This window comes from Fusarium tjaetaba (genome assembly GCF_013396195.1).
Source record: "Fusarium tjaetaba strain NRRL 66243 chromosome Unknown NRRL66243_c0000222, whole genome shotgun sequence".
Lineage (NCBI taxonomy): Eukaryota > Fungi > Ascomycota > Sordariomycetes > Hypocreales > Nectriaceae > Fusarium > Fusarium tjaetaba.
In genome coordinates, this window is record NW_023501418.1 from 24,710 (window position 1) to 38,804 (window position 14,095).

Genomic DNA, 14,095 nt, shown 5'->3' on the forward strand with positions numbered 1-14,095 from the left:
TACATGGGGCAAGAAAGAGGAATGCTCTAGTTCAAGTCGACGTAGTATTGTAATTGACTAACTAAGTCTTGATGCCGTTTGGACCCTGTGCCTTGAGCTGTTCTTCCCTCTGAAAGTCCTCAACAATCTTGGCCAAGATAAACTTGATCTCCTTCACAGGCCACTCTCCTTGCTTCTTGTAATCTACTGTGAACGACCATCTCCCTGACCCAACAACTTCAGTCTTATGAATGCCGTTCTCACCAGGCAGCACAACTTCCATGGTCGTGCTGGGAGGCACCTCTACGTCTACAAGAAGAACCTGATTTCCTGCCTCATCGCCCTCAAGCTTCCACGAACTCGACACCCTGCCGTAAGGCGTGAGATGCGACGCAGATGCCCAAGCAAAATCACCTCCGACGACAGGCTGGACCCTCGACCTCTTCCATCCTGCTTCAAGCCGCTGCAGCCCAGCAAGTCGTTCAACCATAAACTTGGCGATCGCCCCATAAGCGTAATGATTGAAGCTGGTCATCTCGCCAGGATTGATTGATCCGTCGGGTAGCATACTGTCCCAGCGTTCCCAAGTCGTAGTAGCACCCATCGAGATAGCATATAACCACGAGGGGCATTTCTCATTGAGCAGCATGGAATAAGCAACGTTACTGTGACCGGTCAAAGTGAGGGCTTCGCAAACAAAAGGCGTACCGGCAAAGCCAGTACTGATGCGGAAGGAATTTCGTCGAACAATTTCTGCAAGCCGCGACCCAGCTCGTGATATCTGGTCCTGATTGAGAAGCTTGAAGCAAATCGCTAATGAGTAGGCGGTCTGTGTGTCTGATACAAGGCGACCGCTCGGGGAGACGTATTCATCCGAGAACTCTGCTCGTGCATTGTCGGCCCACGATTTGTAGAATAAATGATCTTTGGTCTTACCAAGAACACCGCAGACGCGAGCCATGATGTCAAGAGAGTTGATTAAGAATGCATTGGCTACCAGTGGAGGATCCGTCGTAGCTTTGGCAGCATCATCTGGGGGAGCACTTGGGTCAAGCCAGTCCTGGCAAGGTCAGCAAGAGTGGCTTTAAAAAATTCGCCAAGAAAGACTTACAGATAGTTGATCCGCATTGAAGTCCCAAAGATGAGTACAACGATCCTTGTTCTTGGGGATGACTTTGAACCACGTTTCCATGGACTCGAACTGGTCAGCCAAGATGGCAGGATCAGCCGTTTCTTCGTACAGCGCCCAAGGCGCCAGGACAACCACATCATGCCAGATAGCGCAAGGCCAAACAGGACCCCAGATCCTACATTTGTCAAGAATATTCGGCGACACCATCGGAGGCACTCCTCCCTGTCGCTGCTGGTCAAACCAAACGCCTTTGAGCCAGTCTCGAAGAATCGGGTAACAGCCGTAGATGTAAGTAGCTGTTGGCGCGAACAAGGCCAAATCGCCGGTCCAGCCAAGCCGCTCATCGCGCTGTGGGCAGTCTGTTGGGATGGAGAGGAAGTTGTCTCGCATACTCCAGCGGACATTACTGAATAGTTGGTTCAGTTTATTATCGGAGCATGCAAAGGTTCCTTGTTCTTCCATATCAGTATGGCAGACTACAGCCTCGAGAGCAGCGACAACATCTTGGCCTTGTGAGGGCCAATTGTCGATCTGAACATAACGGAAGCCATGATATGTGAATCGAGGCTCGTATACCTCGGGCTCAATATCTCCCCTCAGTGTGTAGACATCAGTGGCGTCACAGACGCGGAGAGGTCTAATACCCAATTCTCCATTTTCGAGGACCTCGGCGTGCTTCAGTGTGACTTCGTGACCACGTTGCCCTTGAACGGCTTTGATTCGAACATACCCCACCAAGTTCTGACCGAAATCGAGAATCGTCTTACCAGTTGGTGTTGTGATCTTGGACACTGGTTTCAGTGTCTCAATCCGTCTGACGGGCTCACGATAGCCGGCTGTCAAGTTGATCTTGTCGGATATAAATGGCAACGCGACGGCACGCTCCCAGTGCCCAGCGACGTGCTCGTGAGAGGACCAGCCGGGTAACTCAATAGTGGCATCGTACTTTTCGCCGTTGTAAAGTTCGGCGAGGCGAATGGGGCCTTGAGCTACCATCCAGTCATCATCAGTTGCAATGAGCTGCGAAGAACCGTCGGAATACTGCAATTCAAGCTGTGCAAGGAGGCTTGTACGCATGCCATATCTGTTGCGTATACCGCCATCAAAACTCAATCTGCCGGTGAACCAGCCTTCAGCAAGACGGACGCCCAGACAATTGTCTCTGCTGTCAAGAAGGTCGGTAACATCGTAGGTCTGATATGTCAATTCGTTGCCGTAGCAGCTCCAACCGGGCGCGAGGAAGTAATCGCCAACACGACGGCCATTGATCTCTGCCTCATAAATACCCTGGGCAGTAATGTAGAGGCGAGCTAATGTGATGCCAGAATTCAATCTAAATGCCTTGCGAAAGAGATCTTCTGGCTTCGGCTTATCGTTGTCCTTCTCTGACCAAGGAGCCGAAATGAATTTGCCTTTCCAGTCACTTCGGTTGAGCAAGCCTGTCTCCAGCCAAGCCCGCTCGCTCCAATCGGAAAAGGATGTTTCTCCTTTGCCACGGACGCGGATGCAAACAGTGTATCTCTGACGCGAGGCGAGCGACTCAACAGCTGGCCATGGAACTAAATGGGACTCTGAAGATTCCACTTGAGAAGTGCAGACGACATGGCTTTTCTGGCCGTCGACCTTCTCCAGGCGCAGTTCGTACGCTTGCTGCTCAAAGCCTGAAGGGACATTGCTTAGGCGCCAGGAAATGCGTGGTTTGTGCTCATGGACACCCAAAGTGTTGGGGCTGCGATAATGCTCGAAACGAACATCAACAAATTGCAAAGACATGATGACAGATGTTAAGGTTCTAAAGAGAGACGCAATCCTTCGTATGTGTTGAGTTGCGGAGGCCACTCGACTACTACTTTTTATACCTACAGTGGAGGATGCACTAAAGCTAGAGGCCCAAGGCCCTAGACCCCCCGACTGATGAGTGGAGGCAGTGGGGTTTAGGCAGTTTCTCCAATTTTTGCTTGGCCGATCCTTCACGAGAGGGTCGGTACAAGCTTGCCCGAGTCTGGAGGGGGTGCATTTATCTATCGCCTACCGCCGAATCATCCGTGTTTCTAACTATTGACTCGCAATGGCTGCTGTCCAGGAGCCGAGGGATGCGAGCGACCCGCAGCTCTCAAGAACTCAGGTAAATAACGCTGGGTTTTCGTGATACTAACCACGGCCGACAATCAGTCCATCTTGGTAACAGTTTCCTTCATCTGGACCGTTCGGTTTCTGAAGAGTTGAGTAGAAGGATAGATGATGTTTTTTATCGGAAAATTGAATGCATTCGGTAAATACAATACCAAAGAGTATATCTATTGTTACTAGATACAGTGTCTGTATTGTAGCCTATTAGAAAGCTGGCAAATGAGCAGATATCCGGTAAAATTAAGACCTTCACCCTCTAGAGACACCGGTAAATGCTATCTGGTTTCCTTCGTCAGTGCTCTCAACAGCACTCACTAGGGATGTAAAGTTGTCCTCTGACTGACAATTGGAGCTTAATTCATCTGCTATTGCTTAAGCACCCGAGTGAATGTATGGAGCCCACCAATGTGGATCTTTATCATGATCTCTGGCTTGCCTCAGAGCATCATGAAGTGCCTTTGCCACCACCCAATCCATGTTTTCACTCAACCTGTTCTCTTTCAGAGACTGATAAAAGCTCTTAGTGACATGGGAATGGGAAGCGCCATCAGCATTTGGCAAAGATCCCACAACATGCTTAAATCCAGCCAATTGGAATGCACTGATGATGCCTAGCCCTCCATCAGTTGATCGCTCAGTCTTGCTCTCTGTCCCGGGGCACAATGAGAGGAAAGCGATTTGTGCCTTATCCGAGGTTGTGTTATCAGATATCAACTCCACTGTCAATCTTTCCTCGTCTGAGCCTGGTGATAAGGGCTTGCGAAGTTGGACGTAACTTTCGGACGGGTTGAGAGGATCAGAATACCCGTGGCAAGCAAAATGGATAGCATGGGACCTGCGTAGACTTTCTAATGTCTCTTCAAGTGAAGGTTCTGAGAAGGCCACCACCTTGGAGGTCTCTCCAAGAGTCTCCTCTATCGTTCGCAGCAGTTCTGGAGGATCCGGGGTCTGACAGGCATCTGAATCTCTGGGCGCCGTGACGATCGTGACTAAGGTCCCTTCGCCATTGTTACCAAAAGATGACATGCTAGCTCTTGCTTCGATTAAAGACGTGATAGATGGAATATAAGACGAAATAACACTATCCAAAGTGTTACCCTCGGAGTCTCCTGCTGCGTGAAACGGAAATACGCTGGCGATACCCGTCCCGATCCACCAAACTCGATGAGTTGGCGATGATGGCGGCGACCCTGCGATCTCCTTGAGAATCGGGTCGACACAAGCTCTCCATAGCCAGCTGAGAAAGTGCTCGTTGTACAGATCCTTGTCGCTCTCTGCATCTTGTGGATGCATGTCCGGGGACTTCCTTATACAACTGAAAGCTTTAGAATATTTGTCAAGAAATGAGTTCCCAATAGAGGTTGCATTTGGTAAGTTGAGGGACCTGATTCGTTGTCCAGACTTTTGGATAATGATGGCATCGCTGCTGAGGGGAGTGATATTCACTATCACGATTGACCCATTAGTGGCTCCCGCAACCAAGTCGTCTAGGTTTGGCAAGGTGAGGAACCCCCCAAAGTTTGGGAGGTTTCGGATCAGCGCGAGTTCAAAGGCATGGTCGTGGGCAAAGTCCTGAATTTCTGGTACAACTCGATCCTGTATAGTGACCTGGTCCATAGTATCTACACACTGGGCGGCTGTAGATCGAAACTCGTCAAAGCGTTCTGCCGATCGCTTACTCTGTTGTTCCAGAAGCGACAGTTTCTTTCTATACTTAATCAGATGACAAAGGATGATTTCACAACTGAATTCAGTACTCAGAAGTGCCTCCTCCGTTTTGCCAACAAGAAGTGATAGGGAGCAAGCTTCGGCAGCGAATCTCGACATTTGTTGGATGGCGTGTTGCTGGTCCTGGCGTGTGATAGATGGATGGCAGGCCATGGGTAATAATTGCAAAGCCTTTTGCGCAAGTAAATTCGCTTCTTCCAGCTTTCCGTGGAATTTGAAGATATGGATAGCATCTCTCGCTGCCTCAATTCCAAGCAATGGGTGTGCAATGCTGTTGACTTGCAAACCTCTACTAATGTCCTCGCGAGACGCCATAATCTCAAGCTGATCAGAATCGTTCTCATCCCAGGCAAGGTCCAACTGCCGAGATAGCATGATTGCAAGATTGGTAAGAAACCTCAATTGATTGAAATTGTCTTCATCCAACAAACTAATCGCGAGTTCTGTCTTTTCGATTGCTTCTAGAAGGTCATTCGTGTCTCTGTTTTTCTCATAGCGTCGCAGAAGCCAGGCCCCGAGGTTAGCTACTCTGGCAGGTTTCTCGGTATGACCATCAAGAGTCCAGGAAGCGGCGTCTCTTGATAATTGTATTCCAAACGGGAGGATTTCTGTATCCTCTTCAACTTGGTATTTCTTGAACAGGGTCCTAGCAAACTCATCGAGAGGGTTGACTCGGTCCTCGACATCATCTGGGATAAAAGGCAAAACTCGCCTTGAATATGAGGCCGCCAGTTCTATGTCGCCCAAGTTTCCTGACTTCTCATATAACTGTAGTGTCAAGGTACGCAGTATAAATGGTAGCCTCACCCGTATTGCCTCGTGCTCGGCATTGCTAGGATCTTCAAAGAAGACTTGCCAGCAGATAGTGATAGCTGCTCTAAGGTCTTCTAGGTCGTTGGTCTCTTTGTAACGAGATGGGACATCACAACCCAGGGCCTCGTCTATAATGACCGTGTACCAGAGAGATATTTCAGTAGGAAATTGCAACCAGCGAAATAGCACCATCTTGTGGCGTAAGGATTTCCGAATGTCATCCGGGTTTCCAGTTTGCTGATACCGGGTAATCAGTAAGTTTGCTAGCTTTTCATGAGATTCCATTTCAGCAGTGTCTTTCCCTGGCTCTGTCGGTATGTTATTGGTGGCTTCCAAGATTTCTTGGTCGAGCTTTTCCATATTGGATATGTGGTGGCCAGGAGCTTTATTAATTTCGAGTAATGGATGCCGTGTAGAGGAGCCATTTATGATGCCGGAGCAAGCACAGACTGTTTTATATATCCTAGACTAGGCTCTGTGCCGCTTATCGACATGCCTCTGAGGCCAAATGACGTACTGCCAAGCAGGCGGACGGAACAGAGTCTGACACTGGGCGGCTTAGCGCTTACTATTAATTGGCATATCATACCTCCCGATCCTTGTGGTCGCACGTGCAAGTCCAGGTGGCCGTGACGTCATCCGCGATATCGTGGCGAAAGAATACGTCACTAGCATTATCGTATCCGGGCAGACAAGTCATGCATACACCAATGGCCACGAGGGCAAGGATATCTTGGCATAAGCTATAGAGAACATGAAGGCGCTGCTCCAAGATATCAAGAAACGAGCGCTAAGTAGACCAATAAATAAAATGCTTACAGGAATGATTAACCTCACTATAAGACTGGAGCTATCATGATGACTTCCATTGTATAGACGATGAACTAATTATAGGGGTTCAATTTGCACCAGGCATGTTGCAGAGAAAGACGAGATTGATGATTAGGAGTGGTTGGCTGTTGCATGGAATGAAGAATTTGGAGTGTAAATAGACACTCGGAGCGATAGATACACTCGCTAAAGAAGCATAAATAGTGCTCAACGCTATATATTGATTAAAGAACTACTATCTCGCTGGATCTTTAACTCTTCTCCAAGGCTTTTAGCTCTGCTGAAAGAGAGGTTCTTAGTGGAAAGCTAAAAGTAATCCACTGCTCAAAAGAGTTGCCTCCTGATCTGTCCTTATCGGTTGGTGACCTCTTCTTGAGAACGTGTCCAATCTTGGGAAGCTCCAGCAGATCAAAGGAAGTTGGCTGAGACGTGACTAATACTTTAAGAGTATCATGGCACTCTTCTATGCTCTGCTGTCTCATTTCATCAGGCACCATGGTTCTGAACTTCTTGGTAAAGCGGCCTGTCATGAATCTCTCATTCTGGTTATAAGGGGGAATCACTGCGTAACTGCCACAGTATATGTCCTCAATCTGCCAAAGAGGACCAAGGTCAAGAATGTACAGATACAGAACCTTGGAACCCGTGTTCTGAAGCTTCAGTTCGAACATGGATGTCTTGCCTGTATCTTGTTCAACATTGACGAGAGTGCCTGGGCCAAAGTGATCCGTCCCTCGAACAATATTGATGTTGAACGATGCTCGGAAGTCCTCTTCCACAGTTGAATTTGAGAGGCCTCTGACAAGCTCGTATCGAGCTAAATGCTCCAAAACTGCAGAAACACCATCTGGAGTTGTTGTGCTTTGCGGCAATGAAGGGAGGTTCATCACTTCACCATTCCGAGTCAGAATTCTGTACTCGTTGTTGATAACCTGGACATGGAACCAGGATGCCAATCCCTGATTGTCAGTATGGGCCATCCCATATCTTGTCAAAGCCTCTCGCCAGGTATTTTGGGAAGATATTCTATTGCTCATAGACACCGGGAACTGGCCAAGTGCTCGTCTCGTTTGTGGCTCAGCAACGCAGTCATTTTCAGCAGTCGCAGCGGTCGAATCTTCCAAGCGTAGCAGGCTCGTCAACCGGCCAGCTCTTTCAACAGTTGTTTTAATCAGATTTGCGTGAAAGGCCTCATTGTTCTCAAGGAAGCTGGAAGGATACAGAATGAACTCATCGCCATCGGATACACCATGAGCCTGACCCGCCTGCAATACAAAGTGCTGACCATTTGTTACAACGAGCACCATCGATCGTGAGTTTGTAAAATTGCTCTCACCAAAGAATCCCTGGTCTTTGTTTCCATACAAGGCAGGATTTTTCTGAACTGAGTGAGCACGAAACTTGGAGCTGAGACGGTAGAAGATGTTCTTGTGTTTGCGGTTCAATCCGGCATCTCTTAGGCTCAAGTTTAGAAAATGGGATAAGGCGCCATGAGATTCACCTTTGTGGATTATCTCACTCGCCTCTTCGTGAGGACTACAAGCTGTAAGAAGTGTATAGCCATTTGGGTTTATTAGCAAGCTTGGTAGCATATCAACATCACGATACTCTGAGCCAGTCGCCTCCTTGTCTTGCTCCAACAAGCTTTTGTTCGGCGAAGTACGCAGCCGCAAGATCTGGGTCAGTTCGGAGGAATCGGATATCAGGACGGTCCATGCGATAGATACTTGCCGCGAAACAGCAATCAAGAACTAGAGTGACAACCAGACGCTTTTCCACCATTGCATTTAGATATACCGCTAATTTGTACCCTCCAAGGGGCTTCACTTCGTCTCCATTCTCAACACCAAGAAGAGCTAGAGCTAAATCTCCAGTATGCTGGTTGGAGAATGGTTTGGTGGTTTTGGGAGTCATGCGGGTGCCATGGCCAGAGTAATGGATGTAGATGTAATCTCCAGATTGAGCGGCATCGGCCAAGTCTCTGAAAGCCCTGAGTACGTTGTCATACGTTGGTAACGAGGCAGGATGTTCGACTGGCCCTGTGGTGCTGCTATCAGAGCTTTGCGTAGCTGTCAACGTCTGGATGTTGATGTGGAAAGGTTGCTGTTCTAGCAATGATCTGATTTGCTGCGTGTCGCGGACACAGCCCTTGAGCGATGCCTTGTATTCGGCAGGATAAGTGTCGATTCCAACTAGGATGGCATGATGCCCCGGCGAAACAGACTTCTTTTCGGCCATTGCTTGGTTTAGATCGTCTTGAGCTTTGATCCGAACGTCTATATATACAATGGTCCCTTTGTGGGCCGTGTCGCTAAAGGACTACTAATATGTCTGGTCACTCTACTCTTATTACTCCCAATCGTTGTCTGTAACGTGGTGTCTACAGCGGCGGTGAGGATTTTCATCGTCATGATGTCGACTATCGTGTATCTTTTAGTTCTCTCTGGGTTGACGAGGGCAAAGACTACAGAACTTGTGGTGGCTGGTACTACGTGAGTGATCACACTATGGCATAATTGCGATGTACTAACATATTTATCAGCTATACTACAGTTCTGATTGTATTTGTTTCAGGTACTAGTGACAAAGCACCTTGACATATAGGATACCTTCTAGTGCGATCAAGGGTTCATCGGCGCGAATGGAACCTGATCACAGCTCGTGCCGTTGACCGAGCCCAGCCAGCTATGAAACAAATGATAGGGCAGTTCTTTGGGAACTGAGTACATCTCCCACCAACTTAGTGCAGATGACTTGGCGGTGTCTCCATCTCCGGGTGATCTCTAAACCCTAGCTTCTGGGTCCATGTTGGCTGCTGCAACTTTGCAAGGTTCGCCCACGCTCGAGACAACCTGGCCATTAGCTGAATAGCAATACACATCCCGATAAACTCCTTCTAATCCCTGCGGAGGCGTAGCTAGAATCTGGTGGTAGAGTGTCACTTCCGCAACAGCCATCAGCGGCTCGGAAGAAGACTCGTTGAAATAGACAGTATTGCGCTGACACTTGTTGGTATTCAGAAGTTGGGGGTTGTTCAAAAGTGAGTGAAAAGTGTGAGCTGTATAAGGGGAGTTATCTGTCGCTTTGAACGAAATGTCGAATGCTTCAGCGTAGATTCCAGGCCCGGAAATAGTGTTTGGCAGAAGAAAGGGCTTCACCTGGATACTATTGAAGCCATTGGGAAGAGCCCTCGCAGCTGACGTATCAGGAGAAAATGTCGCCGGGAAGATGGTGGTTCCTTCAAAGGGCGAAACACCCGAGGCAACACTAGGAACAATTGCCTGAAGCGGTTGTCCATTAGTCCCACCTATGTAGTAGTTGACAGGGACGCCTATTGGCGTTTGTCCGTCCTTCGTGACATCAACGAAGGGCACAATGAGAGAACCCTGCATGAGCGCGTCTATCTGTAGTGGGACGATGTTCAGTGCTGTCATGCGAATATCCTTGTCATAGCCAGCTTGTACAATGAGCGGGTGCTTTCCAGCTGGGAAAGACGGTAAGATGCTAGTGTCGATGCTTAACGGATCAAATCCAGTGATGGTCTTGACAAGACTTTTGTTGATAGGGACAAGGCAATATGCTCCAACCCATTGTCAGTAGACTGCAAAAGTTTCAAAATGGCTTGCTTCATACGTACTGGTATTGGCTGACATTGTCCTGTTGGCAGGATTGTACCTTGCAAGAGTATTGGGGTCAGCCTGAGCCTGACAAAAGGACACTAGTTGGCCAAAAACGGGAAGAATAGTTGACAGTTTCATCGTGGACTTGCTACGTGTATGAATCTCGTTAAGGAACTGATGGTAAAACTTGATAGAGTATTTGGGTAATTGCAATACTTATGGCCAGGACATGGTTATACTCCGTTGACAAAAGATACATAAGGCTGATGGCGCCGTCGAATGCAACCTCCTTCGGACGAACTTAGACAACATTGCAGTGAACATAACAGGATCCAGGTGAGACATATGCCGCGTTTGTAGTACTCTCACCAGTAAGAACTGGCTGAGCGACCTCGATCATGGCTGGTTTTCTCAATGGTCGGGGATGGGGGTGGGGGCAGCTCACCGTTAATCCTGAGACAGACGGTAGCTTTGCCAGGTCTGCTGATACATTGCAAACTCCTGATCTCCTAGTGTAACCGGGGCTCCCCGACACTTTGATCGCAATGAAGGATCCGTCTCGTAGGGCTAGGCTCTCGGCAGTGTCATACCTAGATGCCCGTCAAGATGCCCTCTACAGCGATTTTCCGGTGACTTGTCGCAAAGCAAGAGAAGTCAAAAACAGATAAAGGCAAACATGGCAAAATGAAAGCAAGTACACTGCGGGCATTGGTGGCGTCGCGCGATGGGCGGCCGCACGGACAAGTGCTCAGTGAGAATCCCAGTTTTTGCAGTTCGGAAGATGCACGATCCGCAGTATGTCTTAGATGTAATCAATAGTCGGAAGCCCAAGTCAGCCTCCACGTCATACATTCCACCAGCTGACAGATTGTGTAACACACCGCCTAGCAATAGTTTCTCCTGTGTCATTAGACATTGATGTTGGCAGCCACCCAATTCAATGATAGCGATTTGGTTTTGAGCTCAGCTTATGTGCGGCAGTGAGAGTCTAATAAGCTCTTATCCTACCTATTCTAATAATCTATACTGATATTGACTATATAGAGACAGTTGTCAAGCTGGCTAAAGAGATTAAAAAAGCGCAAGAGGCAGACTTTATTACCCACCTCATCTCTACTATCCTGCTCCTTATTAGAGGTGCAGGCAGCGTTATTTTCCAGGCCGGTTTCAGATTCATAGGCCGAATGCTCGTTGGTCTGGCCGAGGCTGGAAACACAGGTGTCGGTATCTACACCGCCTTAGGCACGCCCGAGTCCGTCCCTATGTTGATCTTTGGTTTGGTTATGAGCGCTGCAAATATCCGAGATGTAGCCAGGGTGACCCAGGGTGCCAACTTAAAGAGGTCGATGAAGTGGGAGGAGATTGCCGACTTCAGTGCGGAGCCCGCCATGCCTTCTTTATATTCCTTTTATAAGTTCGCAGATCTACTATACGAGCTCAGGCTGCTTATCTAGGGACTGGCCATCTGCCTAATAAACAGAAAGAACAGTATACTTTACTTTACGCTCTTTAATATACTTATAATACCTATATAATTAATTAGGCTTTAAAAATCTTAGCATTTGTTTCTTATAGCTACAATTACGCGCACTATGTAATAATTTATAAAAGTCCTATTTTATTTAATAGATTAGAAGGTGGGGATGTATTGTAACGACCACTGCCTGATGCGTTCGTCAAAAAGGTATAGTGGCAGAATAGCCATGAAGCAAAACCAGAAGATGCCGGCCAGTGTTCCAAATTCCTTCAAGGGCCCAGAAGATAGAGCCCAAGGCACAGCCGCATATGAAAGGCCAAATGCCATACAACTTTTGACCACATTGATGACTGCTGCGATGCCGGTGGAATGCCAGGGATAGCAATCGATGCTGTACGTTAACAGGACGTTCGCAGACGAGGTGATACCGAAACCAAGGAAAGCGAATCCAACTGCTGAAACAATCCAATGGGAGTCTTTGTCAAGAGCAATACCTAGAACAATAAGGCCGAGCGGACTGAGAATAGCTCCAGGAAGTGCTCCTGGCAGACGAGCGCCTCGAATATGGAAGCCGTCGTTCTTCTTCGCACTGCGACGGGAGAGAACGTCGGCAATGAGACCGCCGATTGGTATACCGAGAACAATACCGACCAGGCTCGAAAGGTTGAGAAGGCTGAAGCTTAGTGCTGACCACAACGCAGGGGGGCTTTGCAAAAACGCAGCCAGAACGACCGAAGCAGTTACAACGAATGCAATCAGGACACCGTTTATAATTCCCGTGACAAAGACTGCAGGCGCAAGGAGGAGCAAAAACGGTTCGACAATGAACCACAGAAGAGGCGACCTGAGCAATGTCGGAGCTGGGGCACCCTTTGGTCTTTTCAGGTAGAAGGATTGCCACAACCAAATTTGAAACAGCGAAGAATCGCCTGGCGTTCCTGATCCCGAAGCAGAGCCCCTTGGTAGTGCATCTTCCTTGTGCTCCATGCGCGGATTTGCAAGCTCTGATCCTTTGCTCTCATGGACGGTTTCCTCGTGTGAGGCAATACCCTGGATAGAATTCCCAGGTTCTGACTCGCTGGTGGGATCCATCGAGTGATCGTGATATGTTTCCGGGAGCATGATGATTGTTCCCAAGAGATTGATACCCGTAATGATTGCCAGGAACTTGAAGAACCAGGGCCAGGTCCCCGTGACGTGAGCGACGACGCCAGCTATAAGAGGCCCAAAAGCTGTGCCGAGTCCAAGAGACATCATATATGTGACCATAGCTGAGGCAAGGTGTTTCTCTGGGAAGCAGTCTGCAATAATTGTTGGGCCAAGTGCCTCAACCATGCCTGCAAAGAATCCGCCCAAAATTCTTGCATTTCTGAAGTCGTGCGCGTTTGTAATATAGATGTTCCAGATCATCGAGCCCATCAACACGAAGAGAGAGACTATAATAACATATCTCTTGCTGAAATAATAGGCCAACGGTCGCGCCAGGAGATTCTAGATTGAAATCGCGATTAGCATCCGTGTTGCTATCAACAAAACGCAGCTGATCCGGAAAGATGCTGAGAGGCAAATAGATACTGTAGTATTAACTTACCGCTAATCCAATGCTTAGGAGAGGATAGGTTGTCAGGTGGGACGCTTCGGTCGTGGTGATGCGTAGCTGCGCGGACAACAACCCCATGGCAGGGGACAATCCTGACATGTAGATATTGCCAAGAGATATGTAAACCGAAAGGTTGATCAATATGCCAATCCGCCACCACATTGGCCACGTCTAGCGTTAAAAGCCCCCGTTAGCTTTCATTCATGAAGATTTCGAACCATTCTCGCATCATATTGCATGCAGATGGTATGAACACGACATGGCCGAGTGCGACAGCGCAAAATAAAAGGCGTGAACAAACCATGGAATCATCTTGTCTCACGAGTGGTGACATCTTCATTACTGAGTATGTGAGTTAGTGCAAAAGTCCAAGTTCTCGGCGGGTATAAGATGTATGAGCATTGTAAATAGCGAAAGGACCTGGAAATTGGGATCGCTGCTGAATGCAGGTGCTCTTAATCGAATTCCCAAATACCAGAGGGGGCAAGGGAACTAGACCACGTTTAGTAGGATTAAGGGGACGAGCGGCATGAATCACGGCCTTTCCGCAGCTCCGTGCCTGCCGGCCAGACACACCCCACGTTTCCCCAGACTTTCTCTGTGTCTCGACCCCATAACTTTCGCATCTTCCGAAAGTTAATATTAACTACTTATTTACTACTAATATATTTTAGAAAAAGAAACTACTTTATAAGCTAATTAGGGTTAAAAGCTATTATAATAAAAGCTTTAAGCTAAATTCTTTATAATAATATTTATAACTTAATATAGCATAAGATAATAAT

General features: G+C 48.0%; 6 protein-coding genes across 6 annotated transcripts; 1 reads left to right on the plus strand and 5 right to left on the minus strand.

Moving 5' to 3' along the window:
- Positions 1-61: 61 nt before the first annotated feature.
- On the minus strand, positions 62-2,884 carry FTJAE_9698 (alfa-L-rhamnosidase; the record flags this gene model as incomplete). Its single annotated transcript, XM_037356644.1, has 2 exons — positions 62-1,039; positions 1,091-2,884. The coding sequence occupies 2 exons, from the start codon at positions 2,882-2,884 to the stop codon at positions 62-64; spliced, it is 2,772 nt and encodes a 923-aa protein (XP_037203240.1).
- A 729-nt stretch (positions 2,885-3,613) lies between these two features.
- Positions 3,614-6,142, minus strand: FTJAE_9699 (TPR domain protein; the record flags this gene model as incomplete). Its single annotated transcript, XM_037356645.1, has 1 exon — positions 3,614-6,142. The coding sequence occupies one exon, from the start codon at positions 6,140-6,142 to the stop codon at positions 3,614-3,616; it is 2,529 nt and encodes an 842-aa protein (XP_037203241.1).
- A 722-nt stretch (positions 6,143-6,864) lies between these two features.
- FTJAE_9700 (caspase) lies at positions 6,865-8,851 on the minus strand (the record flags this gene model as incomplete). The annotated part of the gene is made up of 2 exons (XM_037356648.1): positions 6,865-8,149; positions 8,217-8,851. 2 exons carry the CDS (start codon positions 8,849-8,851, stop codon positions 6,865-6,867), a joined length of 1,920 nt encoding a protein of 639 aa, XP_037203242.1.
- Positions 8,852-9,396: 545 nt separating this feature from the next.
- FTJAE_9701 (uncharacterized protein) lies at positions 9,397-10,371 on the minus strand (the record flags this gene model as incomplete). The annotated part of the gene is made up of 2 exons (XM_037356649.1): positions 9,397-10,193; positions 10,251-10,371. 2 exons carry the CDS (start codon positions 10,369-10,371, stop codon positions 9,397-9,399), a joined length of 918 nt encoding a protein of 305 aa, XP_037203243.1.
- An 832-nt stretch (positions 10,372-11,203) lies between these two features.
- FTJAE_9702 (chitinase) lies at positions 11,204-11,687 on the plus strand (the record flags this gene model as incomplete). The annotated part of the gene is made up of 2 exons (XM_037356650.1): positions 11,204-11,213; positions 11,278-11,687. 2 exons carry the CDS (start codon positions 11,204-11,206, stop codon positions 11,685-11,687), a joined length of 420 nt encoding a protein of 139 aa, XP_037203244.1.
- Positions 11,688-11,863: 176 nt separating this feature from the next.
- Positions 11,864-13,120, minus strand: FTJAE_9703 (uncharacterized protein; the record flags this gene model as incomplete). The annotated part of the gene is made up of 1 exon (XM_037356651.1): positions 11,864-13,120. One exon carries the CDS (start codon positions 13,118-13,120, stop codon positions 11,864-11,866), a length of 1,257 nt encoding a protein of 418 aa, XP_037203245.1.
- Positions 13,121-14,095: the final 975 nt, after the last annotated feature.